We start from the raw sequence: 12,354 nt of genomic DNA on the forward strand, positions 1-12,354 counted from the left end.
CTTGTGGCTTTTTTGCCTCAATGGCCATGAGTACTTACAACTGCACTCTATATATATGCAATATCTGCTTTACTTTATTTTTTAATGATGTCAAAAGGGAGAACATTCTGTGTGTTGTTTCTTTGTGTTATGTGGTGGCATTGTTGTGTACTATGCATGTTGAAAAATGGTGGTGGAAGCAGTGTGTGTTGAGAATGCGCTAATGTATGTAAGAAAAGACACAAAATGAATGAGTGATTTGTCATCTTCAAAAAGGGAGAAATTGAAGAATCCTTGAAGGATTCAGTTCTTGATTTGTATGTGTTTTGATTATTGACAAACAGGCTTATGTTAGAATCACACGAGGATTCTACTAGTTCTATTTATGGTAAATATTCCAATTATTGTGTCCTTGTCAACAAAGGAAAACCTTGAGGTCTCCTCTCCATACACAACTGCGACACCTAAAGGTCCATGAACTTTCTACTATATAAGGAGAAGACCTAGGCTGTTTTTCAACCACCTATTTCATACCGCATTATTCTCAAGCAGTAGGAGAACAATCAAGCAGGCATTCATTGAAGGCTCTAGCATAATTCAAAGTTGATTATTCTTGAACACTGGCAGAGTCAAAATTCGTGTGAATCTGTGCAATAATTTCGTTTTTGAGTTATAGCTAATCTATTGTGGTACGTGTGAATTAGTTTTGGGCTACTTGAGAGAGTTGTTGCTACGAACGGTTATAGCTAACTATTGTGCCTAGATACTATAGTTAGTTCCTTTGATTATTGAGTTGTAATCATAAAACCTGATTGATTGAAGTTCAGTGGATTTGGTGGTCATAGTTGTTACTCCTTGAGAAGGAGGTTTTTCACGTACAATTGCTTGTGTTTTATAGTTGTTTGTTTTTCAGTTGCATAAGAACCTGGTTCCTGTAATACGTAATTGGCACTAGTTTATTTCAATACAAATCTCAGTCACAAAGAATGTTTTTAAGTTTTGAAGTCTGAATCTTAATCATTTAGATCTCCATCATTAAAGTCGTTTGTGTTTTATTCTACAACCACTAAATTGGTCTGCAAAGATCTGAATGATTTCCTTCTCAAAAAAAAAAAAATTACCTTCTCAAAAAGATTTGAATAATTAAGATTTATAACCAAAGCTTAAAATTATTAAGATGGTATCCAAGCAATGATTTCTGTAAAAATTGAATTTCACCACTATTGCATCCACTTTTATTGCTAATCATTGTCGCCGCCCTCAACAACTATCCTCAGCCACAACCACCACTGTCACCAATCAACACAATTAGGCAGTCGTTACCATGTTAGCCACATTTTATTTACAATCATCACCAACCACAACCATTACCACAGTGTTGTCAACAGCGCGCTTGAGCCCTGAAGCAAGGCAGAAAACACGGTTACTGCTACGCCATGCTTAATGGGAACTTTAGTGACGGCATCAAGATTCTAAGGGATGCTTCAGGGCCAATGAGTGTAATCCTGAAGAGCCTACACAAAACAATTGATATTTCACTTAATCCCAATTTTCTTTCAATTCCTTGTCCATATATTTGTTATTCATGCTTATAATCATTAATTTAGATGCATACATGTTTGTATTTTTTTTCTTCATTAAATAACACTTTATTTGCGTGTTTCACTTAAACCCAAAGGACCTTAAGAGTTTTTTTGTGCTTTTTCCTCTAATAACATTATTAGCACAACAATCACCAATTACTATCAACCACTATTATATATCCCCAAACACAGCTATCAAGTCACCTCCCCCAATAGTTATCACTATCATCCACCACCACAAACTACCACTATCAACCAGAACTCTTAACAACTATGGTCAGCCACACCATCACTGTCAGCTACTAGGTACCCACAACCATCACCATCAGCTAATACCACCACCAACCACTACCATTAGCCACTACCGTCACTCACACCATTCCTATTAGCTACCACGTATCTACAACCATCACCATCAACCAACACCACCATCTCAGTCGGCACCCACACTACCAGAGTAGTCATCGTTGTCGCCACCACCAACCACCATACAATTTTTATATGAATTATATACTCCCTCCGATTCAAGTTATGTGTCTAACATTCTTTTTTAGTTTGTTTCAAAAAGAATATCACTTTCTGTTATTAATAACTTTTCAATTCCAACATCTCTTATTGCTTATTTAAGACCAAAAGATTTACTGATATCTTCATACATTACACATATCTTTAATTTAACACCACAAGATTCAAAAGTCTTCCTTACCTTTCTTAAACTCAGTGTCAAATAGAACTAAGACACATAAATGAAACAGAAGGAGCATTTAATAATTATTATACACAAGCTTTATACATTCAAATGTTTAGAAAACAGTCTTAATCATTTAGTATTTAGATCTTAATGCAACATCTTAATATTCAGATTAGACGTCTTAAATTAATAAAAAGAAATGGGACCTTACACCGATAAAAAGATGGGGGAGAAAACTCATGTGCGCTCAAATTTCGGATGTGTATTCATATTAGAAGTCTTAATCTTAAAAAAAACCAATTGGGGCCTTACATTGATAGAACTTATGGGAAGAAAATTCATGTCAGCTCAAGTTTCATTTAAAAAGGACAGGGAAGGATGTGAACCATTTATCACTTTACTGTCGGATGGCACACAGGCTATATTGCTATAATGTTGTTAGAGTCCCACATCGGTGGGTTAAAGGGTCCTTGGTCTCCTTATATGGTCTTGGGCAATCCTCCCCTCATGAGCTAGCTTTTGAGGTTGATTTAGGCCCAAGGTCCATTTCTTTATCAGTGTCGCCAGGAACTTTTAGGACCTTGATTGAGAGCTGCAGCAAAGTTGCCCATAGAGGAGGCAAATGAGCAAAGGAAATGAACCCACATTTTTCTGACTCATGGATAGAAAGAAATCATGAGCATTTTAAAGATATAAACTACCTTGGTATAGATAAGAGACTTTAATGTTTCTGTACATTTCAGGAAACAGCCTCCACGACGTAGTGGTAAGGTATGTGTTTACTCTACCCTCCCCCAACCTCACTTGTGGGATTTCACTGGGTATGTTGTTGTATATTTTAGGAGCACCTAAAGCCAGAGATGATTGTATCTCCTCTACATTTTTTTGCTCTAGAAGTTCTCTACATCTTGTACACCTCTTTTAAAGCAATATAATCATATTAAAAATGAGAATATATTTGGTGCAAGGACCTTCAACTCGAAGTCGGTGGAGAATCAATTACGACATACCTGGGGTAGAAGCATCAGCAGACCATACAAGGCTTTTAACAACCATATATATCTTCCAGGTTCAAGAAGCTGCAAGAAACAGTAAATAAGTAACTCCCTGAAATAATGTTGTCAGGCAATCAATAAGTTGAGCCCAATCAGTATATCCAACCACACAAAAACTACGTATGACTTATTAACTGACATCATGGAATAGAGAAGGCATAACTCAAATTAGGCCCGCCCTCACTTCATTTGCACACACACATTGAACCATCAATATGGAATCTGGTGAAAATATCAGGACCACTGCTGATTCCTCCCTCAGCTTTTACTGAGTTGCATTCATTGCCAGTGGGTGCTGGTCTTTATAACTCTATTCCTTGAATAGCCGGGAGATGCCATTTTCTTTAATCTAGACACGCAGATGGGGTTTTTGACAGTATTATGATTAAGTAATAACTATTTTGAAAACTTTGATGCTAGACTTTATAATCTCGCATTCACGAGTAGGCCAACATTTCATATGATTTCAGTCTATAAAATTGATAAACTTCATCATGATTACATGTTTCTTCATGTTTATGGGTAGAAATGTTAAGAAAGACACTCAATGATAGGCGTAAGGAAGCTGGCGATGCACATGTCTAGACTTTTCGTGATAAGATATGTTGGTAAGATTGTTTAGAGAAGAAGATATGTCGATAGTAATATAATCTTCTTTACACCAAGTTGTTTCCTGTGCTTGTTTACTTGTGAAATATAAACCACTGGAGCTTTTTGGTCCTTTGGCATGCTCCAATAAAAACACCGGAACCAATAAATGTTCTTGTAGGATCAAGGAAATATCTCGATGCAATAATATGCTACGTGGCACAAACTCTTCGGTTTTGCCGCGGAACCCGTCTCGGCACGAGACTGATGCGGGTGTGGGTGCTTCCGGCGTCTCAAATTCGATCAAATGATATCGGATACTTTGACCAAATTCGGATGCGTTGACCAAATTCAAAAAGAAATTTGAGGGGAAACATTGGATAGATAATAAACCAGCGACTTACCTGGAAAAATTCCGACCGAAAACTTCACCGGTGACTGTAAAGTTGACAAGCAAAGACATGTTGATTGTCGCCTTGGGACGAAATAGAGACGGCGTTGTTGGCGGGGTAGAAACAGACGTGGCTGGGGAAGAAGCAACTAAAGATCGATAACTGAGGTGCGAAGAAACAGTAGACGGCATTGTCGAAGAAACAGTCGGCGTTATCGAAGAAAACAGTAGATGGCGTCATATTATATGTAATCCTCGACATATTAAAAAGAAAACAAGACGGTTCATTGTGTCGTTTCTTAATTGTGTCGTTATATATTTTTATAAAAACAATTAATATATAATACAACAACAACATACCCATTGTATGCCTACATAGTGGGTAGAGTGTACGCAGACCATACCACTACCACAGGTGAAGTAGAGAGGCGGTTTCCGATAGACCCCCGGCTTAGGACAGATAACAATATAACCAACGCAAAAGATAAGTACATATAAACTAATATAAACTAGTACAGTATGCAAAATCTAAGTTGCTCAGACTCTCCAAAAATGTTGCCACACCCATGTCGGATCCTTCAAAAATACACTATTTTTGGAGGATCTGACACAAGAAATTTTTTAAGAGTCCGAGCAGCTTACTGCAAAATAAACTAACATTAGAACAAACAAAAAAGATAAGTGCATATAAACTAGTATGGTGTGCAAAGTAAACTAACACCGCTAGCTACAAGATAATACTACAGCCACAACACCACGAATAAGAAACTCCAGACACAAAACAACGCTCCCCAACTATTACCGACGCACTCCCACCCCCTAACCCTCTACCCTAATCCGCGTCCTCCACACCTTGTTATCAAGGGTCATGTCCTCCGTAAGTTGTAACTGCTCCATATCATTCCTAATTACCTCCCTCCAATATTTCTTCGGTCTACCTATACCCCGCTTAAAACCATCCATAGTCAGTGTCTCACACCTCCGCACTGGAGCATCAAAGCCCCTCCTCATCACGTGCTCGAACCAACGTAACCTTACTTCTCGCATCTTGTCCTCCACCGAAGCAACTCCCACCTTCTCCCGAATAATCTCATTCCTCACCCTATCTTTCCTGGTATGTCCACACATCTACCGCAACATTCTCATCTCCGCCACATTCAAAACTTTTGGAAGTGGGAGTTCTTAACTGCCCAACACTCCGCCCCATACAACATAGCCGGCCGGACTGTCACTCTGTAGAACTTACATTTACGCTTTGGGGGCACTTTCTTATCACATAGAACTCCCGAAGCGAACCTCCATTTCAACCACCCTGCCCCAATACGATGCGTGACATACTCGTCAATCTCACCATTGCCCTAAATCATTGACCCCAGATACTTGAAACTCTCCCTCTTCCTCTTCTGAATGGCCTGAGAGTCCAGCTTCACAACCACTCCAGCCTCCTGCGACACATTACTGAACTTACACTCCAAGTACTCACTCCATCTTGGCTCTGCTTAACTGAAATCCTTTAGACTCAAGTGTTTGTCTCCATATCTCCAACTTATCATTAACTCTTCCTCGAGTCTCATCAATCAGTACCACATAATCTGTAAATAACATACACCAAAACACCTCCCCTTGAATATGTCACGTCAAAACATCCATCACCAAGGCAAATAAAAACGGGCTAAGAGTCGATCCCTGGTGCAACCCTATCAAAACTGGGAAGTGCTCCGAATCTCCACCTACCATCCTTACACGAGTCTTCACACCATCATACATGTCCTAAATCGACCTAGTGTATGTTACGAGCACCTCTCTAGCCTCCAAGCATCTCCATAAAATCTCCCTGGGAACTCTCTGTCATATGTTTCTCAAGATCAATAAACACCATGTACAAGTCCTTCCTCTCCCGAAACTGCTCTACTAATCTTCTCATAAGGTGAATGGCCTCAGTGGTCGAGCGACCTGGCATGAAACCGAACTGATTCTCATCTCAGCCTCAAATCTACCACCATTTTCCAAACCTTCATAGTATGACTCAACAACTTAATACCTCTATAGTTGTTGCAACTCTAAATGTTTCCCTTGTTCTTATATACTGGAATCATCGTACTCCACCTCCACGATTCAGGCATCTTCGCCGCCCTAAAAATACTGTTACACAACCTTGTCAATCATTCCAAATCTGCCCAGCTAGTGCTCTTCCAAAAATCCACTGGAATCTCGTCTGGCCTACCCCGCCCCATCCTGCGAATAGCTCCCTTGACCTCATCAACCTTGATACGCCTATAATTATATATAATATATACTTATATATAATAAAATAATAATTTGACAACAGTTACCTAATACTAAAAAAGTACTCCTAGTTATACTTTTTTTTTAAGGGGGGGGGGGGGGGGGGGGGGTTTAAATATACGTAAGTTAAAGAAATTCCTAATACTTATACTAATACTACTAATTGAAAAATATAACCAATGGCAAAAGTAACTTATAAAGTAAATCCTAATCTCTATATGTCGAGGAAAAATAAATTGATTTAAAATTGGAGAAAGTCTAGAATTGTTTTCATTAATAACATAATAAATAGAACCTCTACAAAAATTAAAAAAAAATTAACCTAAAAATATTCGGTCATTCTTTATCAAATAATATGGCATCACCTGCATCAGATAGTCAAAAGAGAAAGGGTCCTATGAGACCAACAAAAAGTGTAGGAGTAGATTTTGATGACAAGCCATTATGGAATCATACAAAAGCAATTTCAACTGCTTTCAATGGTGGTAGAAATAGAACATGGTCTTGTAACTATTGCAATAAACAAGTTTCTGGATCATATAATAGAGTTAAAGGACATCTCTTAAGATTATCAGGTGATGGAGTTCAAATATGCAGCGAAGTTCAAGGTGATACATTGAGGACTTTGAAGATGGAGCATGAACAAACTGAAAAGAAAAAAATCTTCAGTTCAAGTTGATGCAAGGAAAAAAACTGATTATATATCTCTTCCGAAGGATAATGATTTACTTCAACATAAAAAAAGGAGTTCAGAAAGTGGAGCTCTAGGAAAATCTTTCGGCATCCATGAGAGGAATACTACGGACAAATCAGTAGCTAAAATATTCTACACATCAGGTTTATCGTTCAATTTTGCAAATTCTCCATACTTTAAAAAATACTCAAAGTTTTTAGCTGAAAATTCCATTCCCAGTTATATTCCCAATCATATAGTAGGTTGAGAACAACTCTTTTTAGTTCAAGAAAAGACTCACATAGATAGTGATACGAGCCAAACGACCATTATAGCTTTTGATGACATCCTTAGAGGCCAACACTTAAAAGACTCAAGCTTTGGTCATCTCGAGGACACAAGATCATGCATGGAGGACCCGTTTGGAGCACACCATAAACCAATCCCGCGTGTGGAAGGTTGTTTGGGAGCTTGCCTTTGATGCATGCCCGAGACTACAAGTTGAACCCACAGATTTGGAGCTTGAAGAAGGCATCCTTAGAGTGTTGGAACTCATTAAGGGCATTTTAGTGATTACACATGTTGATTCCAAACACCCCATGGCAGCCCCTCTCATTAAGGGTGTTGTAGTCATTTTACCTTTCATTTGTAATGGCCTATTAATAGTCTTCTATGAGGTCATTTGCTCTTTAGTTTATGATGGATATTTGAAGAACATTGAAAGTCTTCTCTCTTTGAGAGTGTAGTTTAAGGCTTGGAATAGCCATTTAGTGTAGGGCTTGGAAAAGTCATTATTGACATTTGGTTAGAAACGGTGGTTGTAAGCGGAGTTGATTCCCTTAGCGGTCACCGTAAGAAGATTAGTGTTTGTTGCTGCGAGTTTAAGGGTCTTATCGTTTGATACACGGTTTGGTTCTTCATTCATCGTACCTTCTTATGTCATCTTATCTATCCCTTTTACTTTATTGCATCGTGTGTTTTTGTTTCTTGTTTCTTATTCTCGGTTTGTGGCGTTACTGTCGTAGCTTGCATTTCTTGTTGTCTTGTGTTCGTGGTTGTTTTGTGTGCGCCATAGTCGCGTCCGTTATCAAATAGGAAGTTGCAACCAATTGAAGATACATGGAAAAAGAAAAGGTTGTCGATTTGTTAGGATGGATGGTCCGACACTAAAAGACGACATTTGATCAATATATTGGCATCATCTAGTGGAGGTCCAATGTTTTTAAATTCAGTGAATTCTAGTGAGATCATGAGGATGGAGAATATATTGCTAATTTGTTTATTGAAGCAACAGAAAAAGTAGGTCCAAATAATGTTGTTCAAGTTATTACGAATAACACAAGTAATATGAAACTTTCCGGTACTATGGTGGAGGAAAAATTTACTCATATATTTTGGACTCCTTGTGTTGTTCATTGTTTGAATCTAGCTTTGAAAAGTATGTGCCAACCGTCCGATAAATCGTCCTATTTCACTAATTGCAAATGGATCTTAGGCCTCATTTGTTTGCACTTAATGGAGGTTTGAATCTGAATGGTTCAGACTTCAGACCATTAAGTGCATTTATTTTTTATTAAGGTTTTAACTCTTAATAGAAGTCTTAATCATTCAGATCTAGAACCAAGTCTTAATAGGTCTGAAGGGATATTCTGGTGTTGGATAATATTCACCACTCTATTCATAATCAGCAGTCACCACCACTAACCACCTCTGCCACTGTCACCATTGTCAACTACCACCCACCACCACCACCCACCTCCACCATCACAACCACCATCGACAAAAATACCACTACCAACCACAATTGTCAACCGCTACCACACCTACTACCTCTTTTATTCTATTTATTTATATTCACCGCCACCACTGTCGTCAACAACACCACAATCAAAAACCACTACCGCCCAATCCCTACTACCAACCAACTCATCTATTATAACTAACACCACCACTAACTACCACTAATACATCACAAGCTCTACACATTCTTTGACTACCACCACCACTGTCACTAGTAATACCACCTCTACCACCACTTCAACCAATACCATCGCTACAATTTATCTCTACTAACAACCATCACCATCATCACAACAAATAACATCTCCAACTAGCACCAACACATCGTCAATCATCATGCATTCATGTTTCAGCCAACACAATCAACAACTTAAACTACTAACATCAAGCAACATCACATCACAACCACCACCACCACCATCAATCGCCACCATCATAGCAATCACTATAATACCAACCATCACAATTATCACAACCAACATTATTAACCACTAACATCAATCATTGTCACCGCAACCACCATTATAATCCATCTCCACTATCACTAATAAACATAAATATTTTTTCTCAATCAAATACTAATAATTTTGTTGTATTAAATTACATACTTTTTTAATATATAATTAAGTTTTATTTAAATTATATTTTTTATTTTATTATGTATACAAATAAATTTATTTTACACATTCAGATGTTGAAAAACAAACGGTCTTAATCATTCAGTTTTCAGATCTAGAGACAACATCCTGAATCTGAATCTTAAAAAAAAACAAATGGAGCCTTAAGTTACTTAGTGAAGTGAGTAATTTGAAGAACTTTATTGTGAATAATGACTTGGCACATGCGATTTTTAAAAAGCATTCAGATTTGTCTTTATTGAAAGTTGGTGAAACAAGATTTGCCTCATACATTGTTATGACGACCCGTGTTCGCAAAGTGAAAATCTTCTTTAAAGAAAATGGTCATGGATGATGAATGGAAGAATTATAAGGGAGATAAGGAAATTGAAGGCAAAACTCGTGAAATAAAATCCATTATAATGAATGATGAGAAGCGGAATAGTTTTGACTACTTCTTGTAATTTAGGGAACCTATTGTAGGTATGCCTAGAGATGTCGATTTAGATGGTTCGAAATTACATCCCGATTTATGATATGTGGGACTCAATGATTGAGAAGGTTAAGAAAATATCTTTGAGCATCAAGGGGAAGATCTCATTTCCGTCCAATCAAACTTTTTTTATTCTACTCACGGTAGTTTGATTCTACTCACGATGCTCTTGTGGCTAGGTTGAACAAACACAATACCTCTCTACGTTGTGTGGCATATTCTTTGGCTCCCAAATACCATCATGAATCATGGCATCAAGCAGAGTGGGATTCATCGGGTAGCTCATAATAAAGATAAAGAAATTTCATTGAATAGAATCAAGTGCTTTCAAAGGTAATTTAAAGATTCTAATGAAATGAAACAAGTCTCATTTAAGTATGGAAAATTTTGGTGAACCTCATGTGATTGAAGCTATGATGTATGAAGATCCTCATTCTTGGTGGGAAAATCATGGTGTCTCGACTATACTTTTGCAACAATTAGCTTCCAAGTTGCTTACTCAACCGGCTTCGTTCTCTTGTTGTGAAAGAAATTAGAGCATGTATTCTTTGATTAACAAAATCAAGAGAAATAAGTTAGCAACTTCAAGAGCCAAAGATTTGGTGTTTGTACATTATAATCTACGGTTGTTATCTCACAAGAAAGAGAAATATATAAATGGGCCAAGCAAGTATTGGGATATAGGTATGTCTACATTTTCTTTATTATTTTTCTCAATTATTTATTTTGCATGATAATATTTTTCTCTTTTTATATAAAAATCTTTTAATATATTTATTCGTTTTAATTTATTTAGGTGGAGATCAATTTGATGTTGACGAGACAATTGATAGTTTAACCGAGCTATCAACTGACGAGCCTCAATTGGAAGGTGTGGACTTTGAGGAAGAATTTGAAAATGTAGAATAAGTTGAAGAAGATGCAGAAGAGTAGTTAATTAAAGTAACTTGATAGTGGACAACTAAGTTGCTCGGACTCTCCAAAAACGTTACCGCACCCATGTCGGATCCTTCAAAAATAAACTATTTTTGGAGGATCCGACACGCCCCCATAGACATTTTTGAAGAGTCCGAGCAACTTAGGTGGACAACACTTTATGTTCTGTTAGTTTAGAATTAATGTTTTAAGTTGGGATGCTTTCTTGTTTTTGTAAAATAGCGAATTTTTAGAATATCTTTATTACTCTATATTTATGATATTTGATTTTTTTAGCCGAATCCCAGCACCCGTACTCGAATTCGCATCCCCAAATCTTGAAATTTAAATTTTGACAAATCTGACTCTCGAATCCGCACCCATCTCGGATACCCAAAACCGAGCCCAAGCAACTCAAATAATATGAACTTTACAGCATTCAAAGTATTTAGGAATCAAAAATTAACATAATGCAGCTTAATTTATAAAGCAACGAAAAGAAATGTTCCCTTGATGCTTCAAATTCAGCAGTTTTCATCCTTGACATCTCATTTTTTAGCTGAAACAGCAGGTCTCTACAGCTTAATTGGGAAAAAAGTACATATCAATAAAAGAATAGGAAACACTCCCTCTTCAGCAACGAACTTTCAAGTTCACAACAAAGAAAAAGTTGCTTCCGCCAAAAGCATAACGACTAGGAGATGGGAGAATACCAAAATTTAATGAAGTAACTATTGTAACGATCGACCCTCGTTTTAGGAATCAGAGCTCCGTTTTGCGTGTCATTAGAGCTTCAAAAGCTCTATTCTATTTTTTGACTGGCTTGCAAAATTTTTAGGTCAATTGGACATCGTTTGGTTCACTTTTGGTGAAAGAATTCATTTTGGAAATCCTGGTATTGTAATATTTGAGATTTTGAGGTAGCAATGGGAAAACGTGCTTCGTTTGGCTATTAGAAGGATCCATTAGGTTCGTATTAACATTATTGACCCTTATGAACTTTAGGAACTGATTTTTAGTCCAAGGGTGAATAGAGACAATAAAGCTCAAAATGAGCATGCACAATATGTAAACTTCAAATGAGAATAGTGCTCAATCTACGGAAAGGCATACATAAACGTGCCTTTTAACCTGGCCTCAACTGGCTTCTACGCCTTCCAAATTTGGATGTGCACGACTAGGCACTTAAACTATCATAAAGTTGAACAAGTAAACCCGCAAGCATCCTATATGGCAAATATCACGCGATTTGAGATGTAGGACGTGTGCATCTCACGCAATTT

At 37.4% G+C, this 12,354-nt stretch overlaps 2 protein-coding genes across 2 annotated transcripts in view; one reads left to right on the forward strand and one right to left on the reverse strand.

Moving 5' to 3' along the window:
- The window catches only part of LOC107847360 (protein VAC14 homolog), a 33,720-nt gene extending 30,306 nt beyond the window's left edge, over positions 1-3,414 (reverse strand). Inside the window, exon 1 of the mRNA XM_047399073.1 lies at positions 3,264-3,414. Coding sequence (XP_047255029.1) covers positions 3,264-3,278 — 15 coding nt within the window. The 5' untranslated portion in view covers positions 3,279-3,414. The remainder of the gene's footprint in view (positions 1-3,263) is intronic.
- Positions 3,415-6,928: 3,514 nt separating this feature from the next.
- LOC124888922 lies at positions 6,929-11,065 on the forward strand. Its single transcript, XM_047400206.1, has 2 exons — positions 6,929-7,181; positions 10,953-11,065. Exons 1-2 carry the CDS (start codon positions 6,929-6,931, stop codon positions 11,063-11,065), a joined length of 366 nt encoding a protein of 121 aa, XP_047256162.1.
- The last annotated feature ends 1,289 nt before the right edge of the window (positions 11,066-12,354 follow it).

This window comes from Capsicum annuum, chromosome 11, assembly GCF_002878395.1.
Source record: "Capsicum annuum cultivar UCD-10X-F1 chromosome 11, UCD10Xv1.1, whole genome shotgun sequence".
NCBI lineage: Eukaryota > Viridiplantae > Streptophyta > Magnoliopsida > Solanales > Solanaceae > Capsicum > Capsicum annuum.

Bases quoted from the DNA above. Each gene is read 5' to 3' on its own strand.
- LOC124888922 (XM_047400206.1), top strand. From the start codon at position 6,929: ATGGCATCACCTGCATCAGATAGTCAAAAGAGAAAGGGTCCTATGAGA. The intron at 7,182-10,952 runs GTGATACATTGA...TAATTTATTTAG, and splicing joins AATATGCAGCGAAGTTCAAG to GTGGAGATCAATTTGATGTT.